Raw genomic sequence first — 26,189 nt, 5'->3', positions numbered from 1 at the left:
TTCTTGCCCTTGGGAACCACCTGCACGTTGTTGGCGGCGTACCACTCCATGGCCTTTTTACCGAAATGGCAAGATGCCAAATCCGGCCAAAACAGTACGGAACAACCGTGTTTCTTCAGGAAAGGCAGCAGACGTTTATTCAAACACTCTTTCACGTAAATTTCTTGGTTGACAGTCTCGGAAGCTATGAAAATGCTGCTTTTCAAGCCACAGGTACAGATGGCTTGCCAAACCAGATATTTCTTCGTGAACTTTGACAGTTTCATGTGCTTGAAAATATCTGCTACCTTTCCCCTTCCTTTTGCCGTATAAAACTCCTGTCCCGAAAGCTGCTTGTAGTCGGCTTTGACGTAGGTTTCGTCGTCCATTACCACGCAGTCAAACTTCGTCAGCATCGTTGTGTACAGCCTCCGGAATCGCGCTTTGGCCGCTGTATTTCGTTTTTCATCGCGATTTGGAGTCACTACCTTCTTGTAAGTCGATAGTCCGGCTCGTTTTTTGGCTCGGTGCACGGTTGTAGGCGATACACAAAGCTTATTTGCGGCATCTCGAAGAGAGAGGTTAGGGTTCCGCTTGAAACTACCGGCAACTCTCTTTGTCGTCTCAGCGGCTTCCGGTTTTCGATTTCCCCCCGATCCAGACTTCCTGGCTGTCGAAAAACGTTCCCCAAACACTTTAATTACATTTGTAACGGTTGCTTTGGCAACTTTTAGCGATTTTGCCAGCTTTGCGTGCGAATAGCTCGGATTTTCGCGATGCGCGAGCTAAACTTAGATGCGCTGCTCTTCTTCCTTGGACGGTATTTTGACAACTGAAGAGTGAATTCCAAAATCAAAATGGGAGCAACATTCTACACACACACACTTTCAAAATGAGGGGTGTTCAGGTTTTTTAAATGCTAAATTGAAAGATATATGTCAAGTTGATATTGACTAAATTTTGACCGTATCACCCTTTATGATTGGATGACTCCAAAAGAGTCGCTTCTTCTAACAAGATTTTTAAAAAAGCCTCGATTGTACTTCTTTTGCTGCATCTTTCACATTTCAAATGATCAACCCCCCATAAATCAGTGGTATCCCAGCTTTGTATCCCTGTCTAAAAACTATCGCCAAAAAAATTCCCTACATTGAAGATCGGATGAAAGATCAACCGACAACTTCAGCTCTCTACATATACTACAGACAATCTTTGAACAAGCCAAAAGTCGTCGAGGAACACCCACACGTGGCATGAAGGCTCATATGGCGAAACATACACAAATCCGATTTAAATCCCCAAGAAAAATCCCAACTGTACCTCCTTGTGATTAAAAAAATTCCTAATGATGCTCTAATGGCAAGAACTGGAAGGGCTTCCAGTCCCAACTGTGAACATTGTCCGAATGTATCTAATGGAAACGTTGGAACATAAATTTTCAGCCTGTACCCGCATCGGCCACCTATGGAATCATCTGAAGCTGCATTTAGATCCGATTGTAGGCAGAAATATCTCCTATGACATGTTTGCTTTCCCAGAACTAAAATCGAAAAGTCGAGAAGCTAAAAATAACGCTCTAAAATTGTTTATAACATACACAGCAAATTTTTTTTTTGCTGGAAACCAGAGAAATTTTGCTGGTTTTTGTCCCGCTGCACAATGGGGAAAAAAGTGTACAAACCGCGAAGAAATTCAATATCTTTCGTCCTACATGACCCAAATCTATGAAATTATACTTTCCTTTTGTGAAAATTTCCGGAGAATCGATTGGACATAGTTTCAAACGCCGTACAAGCTTACGAACGGAGATATAGTGCCTTTTTAACCCCTAATCCCCTATATTTTGTAAACATTCCAGAAAAACACTGATTTGAACCAGAGAATTTTGAACGAAAACAGACCTATCGTGTGTAATTTTTTTCTGAGGAATCGAATGAAGGCTGTTTTGGCCACCGCACGCTTCAGAAAATGGAGTTATGGCTGTTTTTACCCTCAATTCCCCTATATTTTTCAATTATTTCAGAAAAAAGCTTATTGGGACTTAAAAATTTTGAACCAAATCCGTTGTATCTTGTGGAGTTTTTTTTCCGGTGAATCGAATGAAGGCTGTATGAGCCCCCGCACGCTTCGGAAAATGAAATTATGGCTGTTTTACCTTAAATTCCCCTTAATTTTTCAAATTGTTAAGAAAAAGCATGTTCGGACTTGAAAATTTTGAATCATTTGGGACGTATCTTGTTTGATTTTTTCCGAGGAATTCAATAATGGTTGTTTGAGACACCGCACGTTTCGGAAAATGGAGTTATGGCTGTTTTTACCCTCAATTCCCCTACATTTTCCAATGATTTCACAAAAAAGCATGTTCGGACTTGAAAATTTTGAACCAAAAGGGTTGTATCCTATGTGATTTTTTCCGAGGAATCCAACGAAGGCTGTTTGAGCCTCCGCACGGATTGGGAACAGGAGTTATGGCTGTTTTTACCCTCAATTCCCCTACATTTTCCAATGATTTCACAAAAAAGCATGTTCGGACTTGAACATTTTGAACCAAAAGGGTTGTATCCTATGTGTTTTTTTCCGAGGAATCCAACGAACATACGTTTTCTTAACAATTTGAAAATGTAGGGGAATTGAAGGTAAAACAGCCATAACTCCATTTTATGAAGCGTGCGGTGTCTCAAACAGCCATCATTCGATTCCTTGGAAAAAACTCCACAAAATACAATCCATTTGGTTCAAAATTATCAAGTCTCAACATGCTTTTTCTGAGCTATTTGAAAAATGTTGGGCAATTGAGGGTAAAACAGCCATAACTCCTGTTCCCAATCCGTGCGGAGGCTCAAACAGCCTTCGTTGGATTCCTCGGAAAAAAATCACATAGGATACAACCCTTTTGGTTCAAAATTTTCAAGTCCGAACATGCTTTTTTGTGAAATCATTGGAAAATGTAGGGGAATTGAGGGTAAAAACAGCCATAACTCCATTTTCCGAAACGTGCGGTGGCTCAAACAACCATTATTGAATTCCTCGGAAAAAATCACACAAGATACGTCCCAAATGATTCAAAATTTTCAAGTTCGAACATGCTTTTTCTAAACAATTTGAAAAATTAAGGGGAATTTAAGGTAAAACAGCCATAATTTCATTTTCCGAAGCGTGCGGGGGCTCATACAGCCTTCATTCGATTCACCGGAAAAAAAACTCCACAAGATACAACGGATTTGGTTCAAAATTTTTAAGTCCGAACAAGCTTTTTTCAGAAATAATTGAAAAATATAGGGGAATTAAGGGTAAAAACAGCCATAACTCCATTTTCTGAAGCGTGCGGTGGCCAAAACAGCCTTCATTCGATTTCTCAGAAAAAAATTACACATGATAGGGCTGTTTTCGTTCAAAATTCTCTGGTTCAAATCAGTGTTTTTCTGGAATGTTTACAAAATATAGGGGAATTATTGGTTAAAAAGGCACTATATCTCCATCCGTAAGCTTGTGCGGCGTTTGAAACTATGTCCAATCGATTCTCCGGAAATTTTCACAATAGGAAAGTATAATTTCATAGATTTGGGTCATGTAGGACGAAAGATATTGAATTTCTTCGCGGTTTGTACACTTTTTTCCCCATTGTGTGCTGACTTTCCAGCAAAATTTCCAGCAATTAAAACAGCAAACGTTAATGCTGGTTTCCAGCAATTCAAATTGCTGGAAAATTAGCAATCCAGATTGCTGGAAACCAGCTTTTTCTTTCAAAACAACCGGCTGTATTTAGTATCAAATTTATATTTCAATTCAAGATTAAATAAAGAATACTGGCTTCGCATATAATAAGCAATGAAAAACAATTATTCTCTCCCATTTTTCATAAAGGGATGTATTTATTTTCAGAAATATTTTTTTCTTCATTCCAACATCGGCTTTGGGGCGGCAGCGTTGTGCCAAAGTGTTGATCATCCGCCACCTAAAAAAGAGTTTTGATTAGTATAATTCATGGAATATCTACCTGTCCAATAAAAACTTACCCTTGTCTTGATGTCTGGTTGCTAAAATTTAGAAGAAAATAAAAATAGTTGGATAAATCTTACAAAAAATCGTAAAAAAAGAGTCTCACCTTGCTTCAGCATGCGAAATCTTACAGGCTCCAATTTGACAGCTCGATTACTGATTTTCCAGCAAACTACACCAATTGTTGGAAAGTCCAGCAATTTAAAACCCGATTGCTGATTTTTCAGCAAAAATGACAAGAATACGACCGATTGCTGAAAAATCCAGCAATTAGAAAACCGATTGCTGGTTTCCAGCAAAAATTTAGATTGCTGAATGTTTCCAGCATTTTTTTTTGCTGGAAATCGAGGCAAAAATTTACTGTGTATGTCACCTTTGTATTAGACTGAAGAAATATGTGCACTACTGAAAATCTTGATTTTGCTTTCGAATGTATGTATCTTGTAAACTTTTATATTTTGTACGAATAAAACCATTTTTATAAAAAAAAAATTGGTGATTTTTGAATGACAAATATTGTTTTCCCATACAAATTTTCTTACGAAAATAAAAATAGTTGCGCTGATTCAGAACTGAATGGAAAGCATTCGAAATTTTTATTGAAATTTCGGCAGTGAAAACCATCAAAAAAAATTACGGGAGGTTTAAAAATTCATAAATTTGAAATTTCCATACAAAGTTTAAAGCGGTCTAATAGTCAATGTTTATCATTTGATAATTCTAAAACGAATGTTTTCCCTCATTTGCAAACAAAATTTTCGCCAGACAATTGAAAAAAATCGTCTACCATCGTTAGCGACTGGAATATTACTCCCATGTTTTTCGTGAAAACCGAAACGTCGCTGAAATTCATGAACTTTTCAGACGGAAAAATGCCCTTAAACAACGAGTCTTTTGTTGAGGAAAAAAAGTTCGATACACTATAAAACGAAGTCCAATAGCACCCGATCCAGTTTGATTGCCACAGTTGCCGAGCCAAGATGAATCGCTTGATTCTGGTTGTGTGTTGTGTTCTGGTGCCGGTCTGTAATGTGGCCAGGGCTGAGACATTTTTCAGCGCCAGCATTAACACCAACATAACGACTTCGATAGTGAAAATTAACGCAACAATTGCCAGCTACAATAGCAGCGGACTTGCAGCTATAGCCTCAACCCTGCCTCTGTTGAACTCCACCTTGGCATCTTTCAATCAAACTTTATTCCCTCTTTTAACGAAATATGCATCTGCCGGTGTAAGTACAAACTATATTAGCAGCGCACTGAGCCAACTGAGTTCCGCACTAACCACCTACGCCAACTCGTGGAACAACAGTTTGATCCAAGGAATGAGTGATCTTCAGGGCTATGTGCTCTACAAAGCAGGCCAGATTAGGACCACACTTCTCGCCACCGCCGAATCCATAGCAACCAAGTCTGCTACGATCGGAAATATTGCGTTGAATGGCAATAAATGTTACCAGAAATACGGAGCTATGCTCATCACTTCAAAGGTTTCGGCAGACAGGCTGAACACTTGTGTGGCCAACGAAATTCCAAAAACCGCAGTTCTGGCTACCAATGCCACTACGCTCATCAACTTTGCCAAAAATCTGGCCCCGATGATCCTAAACATGGTCACCAGCATCTGCTCTCCGTCTATCAAGAGCAGCACCTGTGTTAGTGCGGTAATGTCTCCTAGCAACTCTAACCATTGTTTTGCAGTAAACAAACCTAACATCATTTCTTTTCTTTTGCCCTGCAGTTCTTCGGCGCTGATCTCGGTATGCTCACAAGTTCGCTACCACAGCAGGCGTACGCCATGGTCTATCAGCTTATCAACGTCATCGCATTCCGCACGACACGCTGTCTGGATCTGGTGTACGGCGACGTTCAAGCCCTGGCCGCCCAGTACGACTCGCAGATGACCACCTGCATGACCACTGGCGTTTAAGCGTCTAGGGCGATTGTCACACATTCTTAGCGAAATAAACGATGAGGTTTTGCAATAAAATTCAGTTTCATCAAGACATCTTGTTTTTTGCTTATTATGATGACAAACCAATAGTTATTTTTCTATTTGTCTCAAAACTTAAAATTTGATTTTTTTAACAGCTTTCTTTCTACACGTATCACAATATTGGATCACTGCAGTTGACATGTCCTCTATCTATTTTCTTTTCAAGTTTCAGTCAAATCATATTGTCACAACAATCTAATACAAGGCCTTATCTGTTGAAGACGATTAGCTAGACATCATACAGATAATTTACCTCGAGGTATAGATATATAATTTTGTTTAAAAAAAAGTACCAAATCTACAACAATCATCAACCTAGAAATAAAGTTTAATAAACAAAAATGTATTTAAATTTCTAGAACTTGGGAAAGGATCTGGGCTGTGATCATTTCTACTGAAAAATGGAAAGAACAAAACTCTTGATTAGAAAAAGCACCAACGTTAGAGAGGCCATCTCTAGCATTGCGCAGAGTACAGTTTGTGCTGTTTCTAATGCTCCTGTTAGAAGGAATCATCGTACATTTTATTTATGTTTATCGAATTCCGAATGTACTTATTCGAACAATTTGGCATTTCCTCTTTAAAAATCACCCGTCTATATTTCAAGCCATGAATGTTGCACAGCAGTGTGTGTTTTTAGGAACCGGTGGCCATACATTTGGTCATCAGGTTGGTATAGTTCTGTGCCAATGATATAATATCCGCAGAGACCAAACTAGCACAACGTTTGACCCGGAACGCATTCACCGCGTACAATCTGTTCCAAAAATCACTTGCCAAATTTGGCAATCCATACGTTAGAGTGTTCCAGTTGGGCGCATCGAAGAACTGCGATGTGGAAAAAAATTAAATCTAGATAAATACTTGAACAAAAAAACCACTAGGTAACAAACTCACCGCGCTAATACAGGTACTGAGGCGGGTGTTGATACCCGGGGAGCAGACGCTGTTGACCATTCCGAGCAGCATTGGGGCCAGGTTTTGCACAAAATTAAAAATGGAGGTCGCATTAGCCGCTGGGGCAACGACCTTAGGCAGTTCGTTCTTCACGCAGGTTGTCAATCGATCCACGGATACCGGACTTCCGGTCAAGAGGGCTCCGTATTTATTCAAACACGTTGTGCCGCTGATGCTCGGCAATGACGGATACTGAGAAGCGACGGTCATAGTGGCTGCCGAACTCATCAATGAAGTATTTACAGCTGCCACTTGAGTCAAAAAGTGCGATTGAATATCACTGACGTATCCTTTTTTGAGCCATAGCGTATTGTAATCGAGCTGAGTGACTCCGATAAAGGTCTGACCATTTTTCAGATTGGTGGTATTAACGCCGAACGGCGTATATTTGGTTAAAATCGATGAAAATGCTGCATTCAAAGATGCAACCGTAGCGTTCAATACGACCAGCGAGGAGTTCAAAGATGTTACCAGGGTGGTGTTATACAGTGCAATGGACTCGTTCAACTTCACTGTGGACGTGTTCAAGAAAGTGTTGATGGAGGTTTCTAAAGGTCCAGCTTCGACGTTGTACGTCGCTAGAACAAGACAACATACCACGAGCGCTAGTCTGTTCATCTTGAATATCGATTGAAGACTAGATAAATCAAACTGAATCCCTTGCTTGAGAACCACCTTTTATAGCTTACTCAAGCGGATGCAGATGGTGTATTTGGATCAATGAGATTATTGTTTTAATTTCGGGAATACCAAAAGCGGGTGCATGGGACTTCAACGAAAAAAAAACATCTTACCTTATCCATTCAATTCACTTAGAACCATATTTGCCCTTGAACCACAAAATAGTCTGTCTCGAGGTTCCGTCGCAGAATTCAATAGCTTTATAGTGACATGTTACTGCAAAACTGGTTCTCAATTTTGCACAAAACTCTGAATTGTAAATGGCACTTTGGATTCTTAATAAGATTGTGGAACCTTGGCATCCGATCAAAAAGTCAGTGTTCTGCCATTCCGCAGGAGGTGCTCCCGCAGTTAATACCTACACAATTTATAATGCTCTCGAACATGCACAGTAGACCGCTGCAAAAATTGACTTTTTTCCATAAATTTTTTTAATGCATTTTGGGTTACCTTTTAGTGAAAATTTTAGATGATTTGGTTGATTCCTGAATAAGCGCAACGCGATTCAATTTTAAGGTGCATTTACAGTTCTTTCGAACGTGAAAATGAAAATTCTTATATTCTTCAAAAACTCGAATATGCTGCATTTCATGGCTGCGAAACTAGGTGGAATAGATGCGGAATGGTTGAGTGATTATTTTTGAACTGATTTCCTTGTTCAAAACCCTTTAACATTGGTTTTATTTCAATTCCCCCGATTTTCACTGCGGAATATTTTTTCCGCGTTCACTGACATTCCGCTCGAAGTGTAAACGCACTGAGCGAACGTGAATACGGAAAACGAACAAGAGTGGTGAATATAAATTCCGCGTTCATTTTCACGTCCGAATGGCAATGTGCATTCTGAAAACATTTTTCACCGATGACGGAAAAATTTTTCTCCATAAAAATTAGTTTTTAAATTGCAAGCACATTTAGAGGCAATTAAAGGCCTAAAATACTACGAGTTTGAAATGCAACGTATACGATTTTTTTTTAATTTAAAATCCGCTTGGGCATCATTTAATTGCACCTATTGGAAGAGTTTCTCAACAAATAAATGTAAATGAGGATCATCGAATGGCCAGGGTCCAATGAAATAAAAAAAAAACATGGATTCCGCTTTGTTCAAATGTGTACTTTAGAAAAGGTATGGAAATAATTGGAAAATTTATGAAATCATTCAAAATTAATGTGTTTTAAGGAGAACCTGAAAAGCAGCGAAATTAACGAACAAAAGTGAACTGATGCATTTTAATTTAATAAAAACCTTTTCGATCGTTTCACTTAAATTAAGGAAAAATATTGAAAATTTTTTTCGCCTCAAGAACAAAAAAATGGCTATTTTGTAGAAGTTATTCATAACGTCCTTTCAATAATCTTTTCAAAATAAACAAATCGCTAAAGCTCGTTACTCCTTCATCGATAAATACTTTTTGAGAGTACGTTAAATTCATAATTTAAATTTATATTCATTGGATTTATAGATAAGGATTTTTGGATTATTTTCTTCTTTTTTTTTCAAAGCTGAATATGTTTTGAAGAAGAACAATATGTTTTTTATGTATTTTTTGAGAAATTTGAATTTAAATTTGAGCACCGATTCGACTAGTACCGATCAAAACATTGGTTGAATGGCTGTCATTTACCGGTCGAAACCATATTTCTACCTGTCATTGAACAAACCTCTTGCTAATTTAGAAGATTTGACCGATTTGACAGTTCACTGCGAAATATTTTTTCACTGTGGTGAGTTCACGTTCACGTTCGCGTCCTAGTTCACAGGAACTGTAACCGGGCTTTATATGGACATTTACATGGAAGAATAATTTTTTGCATGTTTAATAACCTTGAAATGAAGTTCGTTTTAATAATCGTTTTGCCTAGGAAAGTTACCACAATAAGCTTCATTTTTTCTTAACATAAGATGAAGGTAAGTATTTCATTCAATCTAATTTTTTGAACTCTGTAAGAAGAAAATAATTAATTGGCTTAAAAGGAAAAGAAGATTGAAGTCTTTCTTCTTCCTTTTTCTTTTGCTCCGGCTAGCTCAATCAATTCAGCCAAAGAGATTTCGGAACTGTTTCCGAAGTAAAATTTAACATGTGATTTAGATTAAATAAATTTTGCTTTTTATTTTGGCCATTGCCACTTTGTTCAATTTATGAGAGCAGTAAATTCCTCCCGCCGAACATTTACAATGTAGAAAATAGTGATTGGGCACTCACATTTTGGCCTCTAGGCCTCTCCGACACGGCATCGAAAGTGTAGCGAAAACGCTCATTTTTTCGCTTGCAAATGGTCATCGACAGACCAACCAATGGCACACGCGCGTGGGTGGCTCTGAGCAGAGCCGGCTGACTCCCACGCTTCGACGGCGAAATAATGACGAGCACTTTGATCCCGGAAACTGTAGATGAAAACCGCGCCATGCGGGATTCCGATTGATGTCGCTTTCCTGAGCGAGGCTCGCTCCACTGCGATGATCCCTGATTAGCTCGCAGGCTCTGCTCCCGGATTCGAACACTGTCCGGTTTGCCGTTCCGATTCCTATTCGGCATGCGGATACGGTGCCTTTTCTCGGCTCGTCGGTCCAGTTCCTCTGTCGGCTCTCGGATCCGGTTGCTGCTCGGCCCTCGGATAATGCGACCACCCGTGTTGTTGTCAGTTTTCGAAGAAGCGGTGGATCCTTCCGAAAGCTGCGAAGAAGAAAAGGAAGAGAGGAAGAAAAAAGAGCCCTGTGGCGATTTTAGTGTTAGAACCATGGCCATCTTAATTTCTTCTTTTTCTTTTTGACTCACCCTTTTCACTGGAGGCTCTTTTGGGCTTTTTCTTCTCTTCCGATCACTTTGTTTGTCTCGTAGTGACTTAACCTACCTACCTACCTAAGGGTCCAGCGCCGATTGACCGGCGCGTAGGGCTGAGATAAAAGATCTCCACTGCTGGCGATCCGGAGCCAGCGTCTTCACTTGCTGCCAGCCAAGGTTCTCGTCAACTGTGCGGATTTCAGCGGCTAGACTTCGCCGCCACGAGCTTTCGGGCCTGCCTCTTCTTCGATGCCTCGTTTTCATCATTTCGTTTTCATCTTTTCGCAGCGTGTGCCCAAACCATCTCCACTTACGTTCCCGAATTCTAGCGCCTTTTGATGACACCGGCGATGAAGTTCAACGTTTGAGATCCAGTTGCCAGGCCACCAAGCGCGGATGATGTTCCGCAGGCAGCGATTCACAAAAACTTGCAGTTTTCGCCCTGTGCACCAAGTTTCACACCCGTACAGCAATACGGATTTGACGTTTGAGTTGAAGATTCGGATCTAAGTTCGTAGAGAGATCTGGCGTGACCGCCAGATGTTTCGAAGACTCGCAAACGCAAATCGGTCTTTTCTGATCCGGGTTTCGATGTCCTTCTTGGTACCACCATCAGGCGTAATCTGACTACCAAGATACTGGAAGCACTCCACTTTCTCAACCTGTTGTCCAGCTACCACGAAATTGGAACGATTTTCTGTATTGATTTCCATCGACTTGGTCTTTCCGACATTGATTTTGAGACCTGCTGCCTTGGAGCTTTCGGTGAGGTCGTCGAGTTTGCTCTGCATGTCTTGTTGTGTTTGGGCGAGCAAAACAATATCGTCTACCAGGTCAAGGTCGTTCAGTTGCTCCATGGTTGAAGGATTCCACGGCAATCCTCGGTTTGGTCTACAGTCAATAGATCCAGTCAAGATCTCATCCATTACGATGAGAAAAAGCAGCGGTGACAAAGTACATCCTTGTCTCCAGCAGTTACCGGGATTGGTTCGGACAAGACACCGTCGTGCAAGACCTTGCACGAAAATGCCTCGTACTGTGCTTCGATGAGATGGACTAGTTTCTCTGGGACCCCTCGTCGTCTAAGAGCAGCCCAGATGTTTTCGTGGTTCAGTCGGTCAAATGCCTTTTCGAAATCAACGAACACCAGCAGAAGAGAGTCCTGGAATTCGTTGATTTGTTCCAGTATTATTCGTAGCGTTGTGATGTGGTCCACACATGATCGTCTGGATCGGAATCCAGCTTGTTGCCGTCGGAGTGTAGCGTCGATTTTCTCCTGGATCCTGTTCAGGATCACTTTGCAGAGTACTTTAAGGGTTGTACAGATCAAAGTTATGCCACGCCAGTTACCGCACTCTGTTAGGTCTCTTTTCTTTGGGACCTTTACGAGGATACCCTGCATCCAGTCGGCCGGGAATGTTGCAGTATCCCAAATGTCAGCGAAAAGACGGTGCAACATTTGTGCTGACAAGGCAGAGTCGGCTTTGAGCATTTCAGCAGGAATGCAATCGATTCCAGGCGCTTTGTTGGATTTCATGTCCTTGATTGCCGATTCTATTTCAGCCAGCGAGGGCGCTTCCGAGTTGACGCCATTAATGCGACTTACTGTGGGCGCCTCGAGCTGCGGGTTCTGTTGGCCATTGCTATTTGTAACTCGGAAAAGTTGATCAAAATGCTCAGTCCAACATCCATTCACTTCGTCTTCCACAAACTTTACCGAGAGTACCATGGCTCGTCGTGATAAAGGCATTCTCGATTCCACACCACTGTTCTTCGACTGTTCCGACTGTCGGCAGCTCCGTGGCTCGGGGTTCTAGCTATTCAACGTATGCCCTTTTCACCTCTGGATTCTCCAACCGGCGGACGTCGTATCGACACCCGACTTTCTCCTCGCGCCGTTGGACAAGCGCAACTCTCAGTCGTATCTCGCCAAGGACGAGGTGATGGTCAGATGCAATGTCTGCGCTTCGTTTGTTGCGGACATCAAGAAGGCTCCTTCTCCATTTTCGACTGATGCAGATGTGGTCAATTTGATTTTCTGTTCGGCCATCTCGGGATACCCAAGTGACCTTATGTGCTGGTCGATGGGGGAAGAGCGATCCACCGATCACCATGTTGTTGTTGCCACAAAATTCTACAAACAGCTCTCCGTTTTTGCTCATCTGTCCTAGGCCATGGCGCCCCATGATGCGCTCAAAGTCCTGATTATCGGAGCCAATCTTTGCGTTGAAGTTGCCTAAGTGGATTTGAATGTCACCCTTCGGAATTCTCTCAACCACGCTGTTCAATTGACTGTAAAACTGCTCTTTCTCCTGCAAATCGGCAACGTCAGTTGGCGCATAACACTGGACCATTGTAAGGTTTCTAACCCGTGTTCTGAATCTGGCTACGATTATTCTTTCGTTTATCGGTTCCCATCTTATGAGGGCCGCATGGGCCTGCGGGCTTAACAGGAAACCAACTCCTCGTTCCCGAGTAGCATGTTCTCCTCGTATGTCAGAGTAAAGCAGTACTTGCCCGGACTGTGTCTTGTGTTCTCCAGTGTTAGGCCAACGGACTTCGCTCAGTCCCAATATCTCTAGCTTGAGGCGGCTAGCTTCTCTAGCAAGTTGAGCCAGCTTTCCTGGCTGGGCAAGGGTCAAAACATTCCAAGTTCCAATTCTAGTCCGTGTTTCCATGCTAAAAGTCGTTGCCAAAATTCCAATTCGGTCATTTCTTCTCTAAGTTTCTGTAACAATACAGGATACCAGGAGCAGTAGGTTGTTAGTCTAAAGTCCCTATCCCGCGATGGGGCTGCCATCTTGGACTTAGCTGGCGGGAGCCGCATTTCATAAATTCAGCTGCTTGCTGCAAGACAGACGCTGTTTGAGCCGCCCCTGGACCTGGAGAACAGACGCTCGGTTGTTGTACCTGCTAAAATAAAATTTCATCTGTGTTTATGTTGAGATTATTAATTCATAGTTAAGATTATTAATTCAAATAGTTTGATTCCAGTAAATGTCGAAACGTTATCGTGCGATAAACGATTTTTGCACTGAAATTTTCGGAGGTTAATTTTCATGTTCTCGTCCATACACGCCAGTGAGACGCCAGTTAATTTGCGTGAGAAATGTCAAAAACAACTTTATATAACTTAACCTAACCTGAAAATTGAAGTCTATCAATGCTTTCAAATCTTATATTCATGCCGCAAAGGAAGCCTTACAGTCTTTCAGTTAGACTGATAAAAAACGAATTTCTAGAATTTTTACATCATTTGCAAAATTTCAATTTTATAATAGTTTTCCTCGACAGAATTGAAAAGCTCTAATATTTATAAAAAATAATTTCAATTTATTTGGAGAACTGAACCAAATAACTTCGAGATATGAGATGGACTGCTACCACTAAGATACGAATAATTATTAAAAGCAGATTTCCAAAATCACGATGTGCTGATTCATTTAATTTTTCTTCGGTTCAAAGAAATGATAGAAGTTCCACAATCTCGCCGTATGAGATTTCAAAGCTGAATAACGGTTCATTGGAAAGCGCAATCACTTTCGATATTTCTTAGGCACATAAAGCGCACCGCAAAACCTCACTGGTTAGCAACCATCGAGTGAATTGATTTCCTCCTTTGTTGAACCAAACTCATAACAGTTTTCAAAAAAATTGATTTCCGCTAGGATTTATGAAAAAAGGACACCTTCTTTCCTAAATGTTTTCATTTCCAATGACATATGCAATATATGTGGAACCAATGTAACACTCACAATTTCGAAACGAGTGGAAAACTCTCCAACGGCCAAGCTCTACGCCTCACCTGCCTGACGCGCATGAGCAAGCATGCTGTTGATACAACATGTTGAATGTTGCCCGTATCCTAGACAACTGAAGGATACAAACATAAATATTACAAAACATCACTCTGTTTTGAGGTTTTTGGAGTTTTGAGTGGAAAACTGAAGTGATTTACCGCGAAAAATAACTGTAATCGAAAAAATGCTCCGTACAAGCAACGCGAGCACAATCCTGTGCGAGGAACAATCCAAATTCATTTTGGACCGGATAAGCTCGGTGGAGAAACATTTCAGTGATCTTTGCGGGGCCTTTGCCGAATTTACCCGGAAGGTGGCTCGGCTGCGGGATCGTTCCGATGACCTGGCCCACGTAACCAGCGAATATTCCGAAGCCGAAAAGTACAACAAATCCCTGGCCAGCGGATTGTCCAGCCTTTCCAAAGCCATCACCTTGATCGGTGATTTCCAGGATTTGGAAGTGAAGCGTCTGGAAAATCGAATCGTCTCGGAACTGTCCCAGTACGAAATCGTTTGCAAACACTGCAAGGAGAGCGTCAAGGAGACCATCATGGTGCGGGACAAAGAGCTGGCCAAGCGTAAGCAACTCGATCAATCGAGGGTGCGCAACGCCCGGGGCAAGAAAACGGCCAAGGATGCAGAGCTGATGAAAACTAACCTCGAGGTGGCCAAAAGCCTTAAGGAGATGGAGGAGATTGTGGGTCGATTCGAGAAACGCAAGCTGGAGAATTTGAAAGGTTTACTGCTGGATTTCGTTATGATCGAGTTGAAGTTCCACTCGAATGCGGTGGAGGTCCTTTCGGCAACGTACCAGGATATCGCGGATATTGACGAAAATCGGGATTATCAGGTTTGTGAGAATTTGACCCAGGCGATAAAATTTCGAATTTCAGATACCGAATCCAAGATTCAAAATCTGGAAATCGAATTCAGATTTTTAAATCAAATTTTAAATTTAGTTTTCAGATCCAGATTTCAGATTCAGATTTCAGATTCAGATTTCAGATTCAGATTTCAGATTCAGATTTCAGATTCAGATTTCAGATTCAGATTTCAGATTCAGATTCAGATTTCAGATTCAGATTTCAGATTCAGATTTCAGATTCAGATTTCAGATTCAGATTTCAGATTCAGATTTCAGATTCAGATTCAGATTTCAGATTCAGATTTCAGATTCAGATTTCAGATTCAGATTTCAGATTCAGATTTCAGATTCAGATTTCAGATTCAGATTTCAGATTCAGATTTCAGATTCAGATTTCAGATTCAGATTTCAGATTCAGATATCAGATTCATATTTCAGATTCAGATTTCAGATTCAGATTTCAGATTCAGATTTCAGATTCAGATTTCAGATTCAGATTTCAGATTCAGATTTCAGATTCAGATTTCAGATTCAGATTTCAGATTCAGATTTCAGATTCAGATTTCAGATTCAGATTTCAGATTCAGATTTCAGATTCAGATTTCAGATTCAGATTTCAGATTCAGATTTCAGATTCAGATTTCAGATTCAGATTTCAGATTCAGATTTCAGATTCAGATTCAGATTCAGATTTCAGATTCAGATTTCTGATTCAGATTTCAGATTCAGATTTCAGATTCAGATTTCAAATTTCAGATTCAGATTTCAGATTTCGGATTCAGATTTCAGATTCAGATTTCAGATTCAGATTTCAGATTCAGATTTCAGATTCAGATTTCAGATTCAGACTTCAGATTTCAGATTCAGATTCAGATTTCAGATTTCAGATTCAGATTTCAAATTTCAGATTCAGATTCAGATTTCAGATTCAGATTTCAGATACAGATTTCAGATACAGATTTCAGATTCAGATTTCATATTCAGATTTCAGATTTTCAATCAGATTTCTTTATTATATTCAGATTCAGATTTCGGGTTTAGATTTCAGATTCAAATTTCAGATTCAGTTTAAAATTTGCAGTCCAGATTCTGATTTTGCTAAGGGATGAATCATCCTAAAGGATGAAAATTCGGGATAAAACCAGACTCGTATTTGAGTTGACATTCAAACTTAGGATTTAAAATTCAGATTTATGATTGAGATTTTAAATCCAAGCCTATATTTTTCAGTTCAATCCACTTGAAGCAAAATATTAAAACTAAATTTTTTTGTCTGATTTACACCAACATCTTTTTACTTAATTTATAATACATGCTGCCTAAACTAGGGCGTTCACAAAGAATTGAAAAGACAAAATAGGGTAACTAAACTTTAATGTTTTTTTTATAGAAATATGCTTTCATAAGTACTTTTTTTAAATATCCGTCCATAAAATAGCAATTCAAAAAATATCTCCAACAAGACGAGCTTTCCGATCGGTACTTCCTGCAGCGTATAAAATCGCAATCGATGGGCGCGCTCAGTTCGATGTTTGCAGCCGGATCCGCTTCCCTGGGGCGTAAGAATAAAAGCTTCAGCTCCACATCGCTGAATTCATCTCAGGAACACACCGATGAACAGCCACAATCTGGGTCAGCCGTTTTGGCCGACGAACATCTGAAAGATCCTCATCAACGTAGCACAGCCGTGGCCGGAATACGTCGTAATTCTCACAATTTGCAACGGTCGACAGAATCATTGGTGAGACTTACGAACTATTCATAAGCTTTTTTTGTAATGACTTTTCCTTAAAATACAGGACTCTGTAAAACGGGACCTTTTCGAGGATTCGAAAACTAGCTCGGATGAAGAAAGCGACAGTGATGACGAATCAGAAACGGAATCAGAAGAGCAACGGAAAGACAGAGCCCAGCCAGCAGTGGCTCGAACCCATCACACCGGTCTGGTGAAACAAGTAGGATCTAGGGTTGATTCTAAATTTACCATTATTAAGCTTAAAGATTAGACCCCCAAAGCTTGATGCGTACTTCACAGTTGAAATTTCGTTTATGCCGAAATTTCCCTAACTATTTTTCCACCTAATTTTGAAACCGATGAACTTATCCTTTCCAGGTCATGAAAAATCCACGCGGCAACCTCACAAGCACTCCTTCCCATTCAAGTCCCAGGACAACGTACTTTGTTAAGTCGATAAATGGTATTTTTCGGAATATCAAGGTATAGGCAAGCAAACTTCCACTAGCGGATTGAGAGAAAAGAAAAAGAAAATTCATTCAACTACATATCAGTTATTTTGGTGTGCTATCATTAATTTTATTTGTTTTTCATTTGGTTTCCTGCCACTGTTTCATTCAGTTTTGTGGTTGTGTTAGCGATCGATTTGTGGGTGAGTTTGTGGTTTAGAAAGAATGTGAATGATAGGGTATTTTATCGATAATTCTTACTGTACTAGGTAGTTTTTAGTTCTCCCAACCAAAAATCGGGTTTCCTATGAAATTGTCCCGCCAATAGTGGTTTGCCTCATCGTTTGAATTGCTTCCGAATAAAAGTAAAAGGAAAGGTGTGTGGTTGGGGGAAAACTAGGTTCTCCCTTGTTGGCGAAAGCAAATTGTTCGTCCCTAAAATAATAAATCTTATGCACCCCAGAAAGAAAATAAAATATGCTAAACGAAATTTTATGTTCCCGCACATCCTGCCCTCACGTACACAATATGTAAACAAAACAAAATGCAATCAGTTAACGACCGAATGGCGAATCCAATGAGTTGTGCCTAACTAATAAAATAGGTAAAATTTACAGCAATTCTCTCTGATTCGTATAAACGCAAGAACATTGATTACTTCGGTTTTTACTTTTCGCCCCCTTCGACGCCCGCCTGCTGCATCAGATCGGCGATGCTCTTCTCCAGATCGTCTATTCTGTTGCCCATGTCATCGATACGGGATATGATCTGGTCCGACATCGTTTGGAACTTGTCCTGGACGCTCTGCATCAGACTCTGGACCTGCAACGACGGAGAGAACGGATTCAGTTGCATTGGGGTGATGGCGGGAGTTGAGAAAGTGCGAATACAATAACTGTGATATGTACCTTTCGTTAAATATAGGCCGGCCTCGATTCTGCGTTCACCTAATTTTTTTCGGAACGGATAATCGAGTCCTGACTTTCACATTTAATATTTTCCTTAGTTTATTTATGTATCACACAAATTTGTAACCATGTGAAAGTTACTGTTCAAGATTACTAAGATTCGTCGCGGTAACGTTAAATGTCGAGGAAGTGCTAGTGATTCAGTGGAGAGTGAAACGGACCAGCCTTTAGACCTCAGATATCCCGGACGCAGCCCAGCAGCATAAAACTGACAGGCAGGGGCTAGCATGCAACAGAGGGCAGCATGAGCGTGCTATAATGGAGCAGGGCCGCAGTAAGGATGAAAGGATCACGGAGCAAGAGGCAAGAGAAAGGGTCAGCAACGAAGGGAGGGGCGGTCATCGGTCGGGTATGAGCGGCATTGTGCTGGTCCAAAATGGCCATTTCATGGTGCAACGCTGAGAACGAAAGGTTGAAGGCTAGTCGTTTTATATTAGCTAATACTACCATCGCTTACGCTGTTCCGAAAAGCATAGTTAAGGCGCAGTAAGCCAAACAGCAGTTCGCACCGTGAAAACCTAGTTCAAGTGTGCGTGAAAAACCGACCAGGTAGCCTTATATCCCCGTGAATACCTATATACCCGACCTGACGCCATTTTGCTTCCTTCTACTGTTCACCAGGACCCCGAGGTTTTAGTTCGAGACTTCTACCGCTCGTGTTCCTCCAAGACCCTTCAAAGGCCTACCAGAAGTGCCTCCGAGGAATCCTAGCTGCCCGCCGTAGCCACTTGGTAAGCTCCACCCGCCGTGCCGAAGTCCGGCGCCACGAACCCACCTAAGCCACGAGTGTGCCTCCTCCAACAGCTACGAGGAAACACGGGACAACCGACGGTGTGAGAAGGGGTGAACCAAAGACGAAGGGCCCGAAGCAGCAGAGTAAGGTAGGAGAGTAATTGCACAGTCACTGGGGGATAATTGGAAGATTGTCGACAAGTCGGAATAAAGGTTGGCGAGCGAAGCTCGAAATTGAATTTGCTAGCGTTTCCTTGAAGTTTTAATTTGCGAAAAGCCGACCCTGAGGCGTCTGAAGGGGAGTCTTAGTAGTGCTGGGCAGTAGCCAACCCTTGGTTACAAATTTCGCATCAGAAAAGTTCGTAAACAAACTAAGGAAGATAGGCGTATGAACTGAATTGCCCCGGATTTCCTGTTCAATATTTTTATATTTATGAAATTTCTGAACTTGCCCGATTTATCTGTTAAGCTATGTTAAAGGGTGATACGGTCAAAATTTGTTCAATATCAACTTGACGTATTTCTTTTAATTTTGCATTTAAAAAACCTTAACACCCCTCATTTTGAAGGTGTTTGTGTGTAGAATGTTGCTCTTATTTTGATTTTGGAATTCATTCTTCAGTTGTCAAAATGCCATCCAAGGAAGAATAGCAGCGTATCATAATTTTGCTCGCGCATCACGAAAATCCGAGCTACTCGCACGCAAAGCTGGCAAAATCGCTAAAAGTTGCCAAATCAACCGTTACAAATGTAATTAAAGTGTTTGGGCCACGTTTGTCGACAGCCAGGAAGTCTGGATCGGGGGGAAATCGAAAACCGGAAGCCGCTGAGACGACAAAGAGAGTTTCCGGTAGTTTCAAGCGAAACCCTAACCTCTCTCTCCGAGATGCCGCAAATAAGCTGGGTCTACGACCGTGCATCGAGCCAAAAAACGAGCAGGACTATCGACTTACAAGAAGGTAGAAACTCCAAATCGCGATGATAAACAAAATACGACGGCCAAAGCGCGATCCCGGAGGCTGTACACGACGATGCTGACGAAGTTTGACTGCGTGGTAATGGACGACGAAAACTACGACAAGCAGCTTCCTCTACAGGAGTTTTATACGGCAAAAGGAAGGGGAAAGGTAGCAGATATTTTCAAGCACATGAAACTGTCAAAATTCGCGAAGAAATATCTGGTTTGGCAAGTCATCTGTACCTGTGGCTTGAAAAGCAGCATTTTCATAGCTTCCGGGACTATCAGCCAAGAAATTTTCGTGAAAGAGTGTTTGAATACACGTCTGCTGCCTTTCCTGAAGAAACACGGTTGTTCCGTACTGTTTTGGCTGGATTCGGCATCTTGCCATTACGGTTAAAAGGCGATGGAGTGGTACGCCGCCAACAACATGCAGGTGGTTCCCAAGGACAAGAACCCTCCCAACACGCCAGAGCTCCGCCCAATTGAGAAATACTGGGCTATTGTCAAGCGGAACCTAAAGAAGACCAAAAAAACTGCTAAGGACGAGCAGCAGATCAAGGCAAACTGGCTTTCTGCGGCGAAGAAGGTGGACAAGCTGGCTGTACAAAATCTGATGGCAGGGGTTAAGCGTAAGGCCCGGCAATTCGGATTTGGAAAACCGGAAGCCTAACTGAATATTTTTCCTGAATTTTATACTAATTAAACTTGAAAAAGAAATTTAATTTGATTTTTTAAATAAACGATTACACCGATTTACATGCGTTTTCCCTTGACCAAATTTTGACCGTATCAACCTTTAGACGAGACAAGAGAGCCTAGACAAACTCCCTAGCCGAAGAGGGAGAAACAGCCGCCGCAAATGGAGATATTTGGTGACATTTCTCGCCGCCTCAGTGGCAAGGTTGCCAAAATGACAGAAAAATCTGTAATTTCACAGAATTTTGAGCAAATTTTCAGCACAGAATCTGTGTCACAGAACACAGAATTTTGAAAAATTCACAGATTTCACAGAATTTTGAAATTTTGAATTCCAAAATTATAATTTTTTGGTCAATATGAAATTTAGATTTTAACTTTGTAATTCAGTAAAGTATCATAGAATTGGTAATTTTAATTGATTTTAATCAGTTTAATTGTAAAAGAGACCCAATTTATCGTGAGTTTTCAATGAAATTAATGGAAATAGCATCACAGAAAACCATCACAGAATTTTTGGGTAAAATAACAGAAAGTCAGATTTTTTTTTCTGAAAAACACAGAATTTTTTTCGGCAACCTTGTACACAAGGCTCTCGCCAGGCATCCGGTCCGCTCCTGGTGCGTTTCAGCAGGAGCGGACCATGCTAGCAGGCCTAGCATCTACATCTAGGTACCTCGACGACATTCTGGTGGGTGGCAGGAAGGAGGAAGAACATCAGCGCAACCTTTTCTCTTTTCTACAGCGACTGGAAGAATTCGGGTTTACCGTCCGAATCGAGAAGTGCAGTTTTTACATGCCATAGGTCAAGTAATTGGGCCAAATTCTTGACGGCAACGGTATCCGGCCTGACACAGCAAAAATCGCTCCCATAGTCAACAATCTCAGCGAAGCACAGTACGAGGAAATTTCGTGCAAGGTCTTGCACCACGGTGTCTAGTCCTATCACATCCTGGTAACTGCTGGAGTGATACAAGGATCACCGCAGCTTTTTCTCATCGTAATGGATGAGTGGATGACAGCATCGATCCACTGTGCACCGAATCGAGGATTGCCGTGGAATCCTTCAATAATGGAGCAGCTGAAGGACCTTGACCTGGCAGACGATATTGTTTTGCTTGCCCAAACACAACCGGATATGCAGAGCAAACTCGACGACCTCACCGAAAGCTCGGAGGCAGCAGGTCTCAAAGTCAATATCGGAAAGACCAAGTCAATGGGAATCAACACAGAAAATCGTTCCATTTTCGTGGTATTTGGACAACAGGTTGAAAAAGTGGAGAGCTTCCAGTATCTTGTTAGCCAGATAACGCCTGATGGTGGTACCAGGAAAGACATCCAAACCCGGATTAGAAAGGCCCGTTTCGCATTTGCGAGTCTCCGAAACATCTGGCGGTCACGCCAGATCTCTCTACGAACAAAAATCCGAATCTTCAACTCAAACGGGTACGGGTGCGAAACTTGGTGCACATATGCAGTGACGACGCGAAAACTGCAAGTATTTGTAAACCGCTGCCTGCGGAATATCATCCGCGCTTGGTGCCCTGGCAACTGGATCTCGAATGAGGAACTACATCGCCGGTGTCATCAAAGGGCGCTAGAAATCGAGATTCGGGAACGTAAGTGGAGATGGATTGGGCACACGCTGCGAAAAGATGAAAACGAGATTTGCAGAGAGGCGCTAGATTGGAATCCAGAAGGTCATCGAAGAAGAGGCAGGCCCAGAAACTCGTGGCGGCGAAGCCTAGCCGCTGAAATCCGAACTGTCGACGAGAATCTTGACTGGGACCAGGTGAAGACGCTGGCTCCGGATCGTCAACAGTGGAGGTCTTTTACCACGGCCCTATGCACCGGAGGATCGGCGCGGGATCATTAAGTAAGTAAGTAAGTAAAATAAAATGAATAACAACTTTCCATGAAGAAAACAACCTGTACCATCATATTTTGGAAAGTTTTTCGGTCGATTATCTTTTTAAAAAGACTAGAAATACCTTCAAATTAAATTTATGCTGAATCAGAAACAACAAAGTATCTTGGCTGCTGCAAATATTTGATGAGAAAAATCAATTCAATATGACTGCGTATTTTTGTTAATAGATTTTATGAAAGTCCAAGCAGCAAATAACAGCATGACAAAAACCTAAAAAATATGGCTTTGTAGCTGACTGTTTTCCATATTTTAAAAAGAACAATTCAATAAGCCTCATGCGAAATTGAAAAGTTTGATGGAATTTACCCATTAGGCTAAACTTAGCTTGTAAAATTATGGAGATTTTTATTTTTAACTTTACTGTACTGTTTTATCTAGTCTAACTTTTGCAATTTCAATGAATGCTTATTTTGTCGCACACATTATATGAATATTTGTAAAACTAACGTAAATTAGAAGAGCAATTTTGAAGCATTCTGTATAAATAGACATATGGGACAGCTTTGCGGGTATATTTCATATGGGACAGATATGACTTGGTTTTATTTCATATATGTTGAGAACAAAGTTATGAAAGTTCTCAAGTTCTTAAGTATAAATTGAAGAACTAACTGTATTTGAACGATTTTTGAGAAAAACTGAAAAATGACGAAAATGCATATGAGACAGTCTTGCGAATAGCGGCAGTATAGGAGGCGTAGAATTAATTATGGTATAATCTTAGTAATCCGTGCCTTGTTGTAAGATTGCTAAAATAAATGATTCCACCGTCACACGTTAACCTAACCACACGTGTATTTCAATTGTCTCCCACGGTACATATTAATTTTTTTGATAATGGACCTAATTTACACGAGCTAAAAGAATATTTTAAAATGTCAATAAAAACAGTAAGATTGAAGCAGCAACATAGACTTGATTTGAGTACACAACATGGTGCTACAGGGCTTTTAGGTTTTTATTAGCTGAATATTTGAAAAAAAAAACTGGAATCTGGAATAAGGCAGTGCATTTGTTTATTAGGACAATGCTTTTGGATGTATTCCTAATCAAAGAACTGTTAGATTTTGACTCCCAGGACATAGATTAATATGAATATACTTAAGTAAAGATTTTGATATTTTGTCTTTCTGCCAGACATGTTTATTGACCAATCTGAGGCCCTTTAAGCTTAGGTGATATAAGCAAAATCTTTCAAAAAAAACATAATGCCTTGATTTTAAAATTTAATTAAACGATTTTGATACCTAGAAGAATGACAGTAAAATAATTAAAAAAAATAAGCTTTCCAAAAAAATATTAATAAGGAAATTACAATTACAATAAGGAAAAAGCTAAGTAAAGTATTGTAGTATCGCCACTTATTCAAAGGTTGTCTAGTTTTCATTTTGTTCATCAAAGCAACACTCGATGTTATAGGGAACAACAACAAAACATTCTTCTTCAAACTATCAGCAAGAGCTAACGGTTTAGTTAGCAGATCCTTTTCTTGGATACTACATTTGGCGACGAGGAGAAAAATGGATAATCCATTTGGTGAGTAATTTAAAGAGGGAAAAAAATTTATAAGTACTGAATTCTTGAACATTTCAAGAAAGGAGAAATAAGGAATAGAAACGAACCAGTCGCTTAAATGCGAACTTGTATGTCTGGTTGCGTTCTGCTAAAATGCAGGAATAGTAGTAGAAATGGATCAGGTGCTTAAATGCACATTGGAAGTCTGATGCCATTCTGCCAAAGGGCAGGTTAGAAAGATGTAGAAATGGATCAGGCGCTTAAATGCGCAGTTGAAGTCTGATTCCATTCTGCCGAAAGGCAGGTTGATATGAACCAGTCGCTTAAATGCGGAGATTGAAGTCTGGTTTCATTCTGCAAAACGGCAGAAAATGGTAGCAAGGATCAGTAGCTTGAATGCTGTTTAATGAAAGTCTGATTCCATTCTAGTGCATGAGTATTAAGTTGCATAAATGAAGTGCCTATTGATGGGAAATGGAGTTCCCAGGAGGAAAATGATGAAAAGTTGGATGGTATTGGTTACTGACAGGAAGTGGTAAAAAAAAAGTGAGGTAAAACAAAACAAAATTAGTTTACCTACTTTGATTTGGTTGGTTGTGCTCAGCTAATAAGAGACGTGCAGTTGTGTGGTCACGTGGTCCAATTTATGATGCGTGTTGAACTTTGGCTTTTCAAGATAACTTTGAGTGGTTCAAATGATGAATACCTTTGTGAAGTGATGAAGTAAAATTGTAGATTTTGGCAAAATGAGAATACACAAAGCATTCGTAACACAAAGTGAGTGAAAGCGATTTGAGAAGTACAGTATCCAAAGAATTGAAGTGAATTAGTACGTATATTTAACATGTGAAAGAATCTGATATAAGCGATAGATGTTCGGAATAAGGAAAAAGAAATGAAATTGTATTTTAGGAATGGGTTTAATCTATGTGACCCCCTGCAAGTATGAGGAATGAAATATTTGATGATATAACAAATCTATTGATGAGAAAATTGGTGATAATGTAATAATTGAAAATCGAAGGATAACTTGAGAAGAAGAAAGGTTTTGAGATCTGTAATGCTGATCTTGAGAGAGAAAATCTTACACCATAGATTTATGAAGAAAAAAAACAATGTCAAAGAAGATAGTGCAGGCAGTTTGATTTGAGGGAAGTACGAGTTATCCAGTTATAGTTTTTTCTTCTTATGGAAAATCGTTGAACGACTGACAGTAATAAATGATAGTCAAAAAAAAAGGGAAGTAAATGTAGTATCGCCACTTATTCAAAGGTTGTCTAGTTTTCATTTTGTTCATCAAAGCAACACTCGATGTTATAGGGAACAACAACAAAACATTCTTCTTCAAACTATCAGCAAGAGCTAACGGTTTAGTTAGCAGATCCTTTTCTTGGATACTACAAGTATAATAACCTAAAACGTACTGACAACTTCAAAGGAAAGTTTGAAGCAATTCAAAATCTTTTGAAGCTTGTTGAATTGATTCAATTATGATTCTGGTTTCTGTAAAACATACGTTGTTAGTCATGTTTCGTTGTTTGAGGAAAAGAAGCTTTTTTGAAAGAATCTTCCAGATAGGGGACTCAGTTTGATCAATAATGCAAAAGCATCAATTCTTGAGAAACGCCCCCAATCCGGACGGAAACATGTTAAAAAAAAGCTCCACCTAAAACCTTAAGTTATTATAGAATCACCCGGAATACTCACATAGATGGTCAATTCCTGCATATTCTTGGGATCAACGTTCATCGAGTAGTTCTGCTCGGCGTCGCTTTCGATATCCGCCTTCATCTCGGCCATTCTGGATGTGGGAGTGGACCTTCGGCAATCGACTCAACAACTGGACAGCACCGATAAACAATCGCCCAACAAACAACACAACGCCTAGAAACGCGAATTACACAGCTTGGCACCTTCAATTTTATGCTTACTCGACAAAACGTAGGGAAATGACTTCGCGACTATTTCCCGACGACGACGGCGACAACGACCTAACTTGGGAGCGGTTTTGGCACCAAGTGACTAACCGGATTCCGACAATCGAACAAAACCGACGGCAACAGGAAACGAAACGCTGGAAATGTTTACCCCGGAAGGATACTGCGTTTGTTGTTTTTGCTATTTTTCTGCAGTTGGTCGG

At 40.6% G+C, this 26,189-nt stretch overlaps 4 protein-coding genes across 5 annotated transcripts; 2 read left to right on the top strand and 2 right to left on the bottom strand.

Moving 5' to 3' along the window:
• Positions 1-4,945: 4,945 nt before the first annotated feature.
• LOC129750087 (uncharacterized) lies at positions 4,946-5,984 on the top strand. Its single transcript, XM_055745301.1, has 2 exons — positions 4,946-5,642; positions 5,720-5,984. The coding sequence occupies exons 1-2, from the start codon at positions 4,959-4,961 to the stop codon at positions 5,906-5,908; spliced, it is 873 nt and encodes a 290-aa protein (XP_055601276.1). The 5' UTR covers positions 4,946-4,958; the 3' UTR covers positions 5,909-5,984.
• Positions 5,985-6,551: 567 nt separating this feature from the next.
• On the bottom strand, positions 6,552-7,561 carry LOC129750039 (uncharacterized). Its single transcript, XM_055745238.1, has 2 exons — positions 6,872-7,561; positions 6,552-6,802 (listed from the first exon to the last, which is right to left on the bottom strand). Exons 1-2 carry the CDS (start codon positions 7,547-7,549, stop codon positions 6,611-6,613), a joined length of 870 nt encoding a protein of 289 aa, XP_055601213.1. The 5' UTR covers positions 7,550-7,561; the 3' UTR covers positions 6,552-6,610.
• Positions 7,562-14,291: 6,730 nt separating this feature from the next.
• LOC129747548 (CBY1-interacting BAR domain-containing protein 1-A) lies at positions 14,292-18,607 on the top strand. Of its 2 annotated transcripts, XM_055741823.1 has the most exons (5): positions 14,292-15,048; positions 16,392-16,424; positions 16,502-16,804; positions 16,863-17,018; positions 17,177-18,607. In XM_055741823.1, the coding sequence occupies exons 1-5, from the start codon at positions 14,383-14,385 to the stop codon at positions 17,285-17,287; spliced, it is 1,269 nt and encodes a 422-aa protein (XP_055597798.1). In that variant the 5' UTR covers positions 14,292-14,382; the 3' UTR covers positions 17,288-18,607. The 2 variants fall into 2 exon arrangements, with proteins under 2 accessions (XP_055597798.1, XP_055597799.1); XM_055741824.1 differs by lacking the exon at positions 16,392-16,424.
• On the bottom strand, positions 17,337-26,175 carry LOC129747549 (heat shock factor-binding protein 1). Its single transcript, XM_055741825.1, has 2 exons — positions 25,757-26,175; positions 17,337-18,069 (listed from the first exon to the last, which is right to left on the bottom strand). The coding sequence occupies exons 1-2, from the start codon at positions 25,847-25,849 to the stop codon at positions 17,914-17,916; spliced, it is 249 nt and encodes an 82-aa protein (XP_055597800.1). The 5' UTR covers positions 25,850-26,175; the 3' UTR covers positions 17,337-17,913.
• Between the last annotated feature and the right edge of the window lie 14 nt (positions 26,176-26,189).

This window comes from Uranotaenia lowii, chromosome 2 (assembly GCF_029784155.1).
Source record: "Uranotaenia lowii strain MFRU-FL chromosome 2, ASM2978415v1, whole genome shotgun sequence".
NCBI lineage: Eukaryota > Metazoa > Arthropoda > Insecta > Diptera > Culicidae > Uranotaenia > Uranotaenia lowii.
This window is presented reverse-complemented; position numbering and strand designations above follow the sequence as displayed.

What these genes read in the sequence shown, in the direction of transcription:
- LOC129750087 (XM_055745301.1), top strand. Translation starts at nt 4,959, where the DNA reads ATGAATCGCTTGATTCTGGTTGTGTGTTGTGTTCTGGTGCCGGTCTGT. An exon ending in GCAGCACCTGTGTTAGTGCG is followed by an intron (nt 5,643 to 5,719) that starts GTAATGTCTCCT and finishes TTTGCCCTGCAG; the next exon opens with TTCTTCGGCGCTGATCTCGG.
- LOC129750039 (XM_055745238.1), bottom strand. Translation starts at nt 7,549, where the DNA reads ATGAACAGACTAGCGCTCGTGGTATGTTGTCTTGTTCTAGCGACGTAC. An exon ending in TCAGTACCTGTATTAGCGCG is followed by an intron (nt 6,803 to 6,871) that starts GTGAGTTTGTTA and finishes TCCACATCGCAG; the next exon opens with TTCTTCGATGCGCCCAACTG.
- LOC129747548 (XM_055741823.1), top strand. Translation starts at nt 14,383, where the DNA reads ATGCTCCGTACAAGCAACGCGAGCACAATCCTGTGCGAGGAACAATCC. An exon ending in ACGAAAATCGGGATTATCAG is followed by an intron (nt 15,049 to 16,391) that starts GTTTGTGAGAAT and finishes TGCCTAAACTAG; the next exon opens with GGCGTTCACAAAGAATTGAA. An exon ending in ACACCGGTCTGGTGAAACAA is followed by an intron (nt 17,019 to 17,176) that starts GTAGGATCTAGG and finishes TATCCTTTCCAG; the next exon opens with GTCATGAAAAATCCACGCGG.
- LOC129747549 (XM_055741825.1), bottom strand. Translation starts at nt 25,849, where the DNA reads ATGGCCGAGATGAAGGCGGATATCGAAAGCGACGCCGAGCAGAACTAC. An exon ending in TGCAGGAATTGACCATCTAT is followed by an intron (nt 18,070 to 25,756) that starts GTGAGTATTCCG and finishes CCGTCGTTGCAG; the next exon opens with GTCCAGAGTCTGATGCAGAG.